This window comes from Eimeria mitis, genomic scaffold (assembly GCF_000499745.2).
Source record: "Eimeria mitis Houghton genomic scaffold, Emh_scaff7371, whole genome shotgun sequence".
Classification (NCBI taxonomy): Eukaryota; Apicomplexa; class Conoidasida; order Eucoccidiorida; family Eimeriidae; genus Eimeria; species Eimeria mitis.
In genome coordinates, this window is record NW_013575381.1 from 2,151 (window position 1) to 2,361 (window position 211).

General features: G+C 45.5%; 1 protein-coding gene across 1 annotated transcript in view; it reads left to right on the top strand.

Annotated features, from left to right (window-relative positions):
* Window positions 1–53, top strand: part of EMH_0091260 (uncharacterized protein) — a gene marked incomplete at both ends in the record, with an annotated part of 1,931 nt that extends 1,878 nt beyond the window's left edge. Inside the window, one exon of the mRNA XM_013501693.1 lies at window positions 19–53. Coding sequence (XP_013357147.1) covers window positions 19–53 — 35 coding nt within the window. The remainder of the gene's footprint in view (window positions 1–18) is intronic.
* Between the last annotated feature and the right edge of the window lie 158 nt (window positions 54–211).

Sequence of the window (211 nt, forward strand, 5' to 3'; positions counted from 1 at the left end):
CAGCTGCCCCGGATGTAGAAGACATCGATCTGGAGGAGTTGCTGCGAGACTGAGCAGCAGCAACAGCAGCAGCAGCAGCAGCAGCAGCTGCTGCTGCTGCTGCTGCTGCTGCAGCACAAGTGCTGCAGGTCCGTTCATCCGAAGGGCTGGAAGGCAATATAATATATACATATATATATATATATATATATATATATATATATATATATAT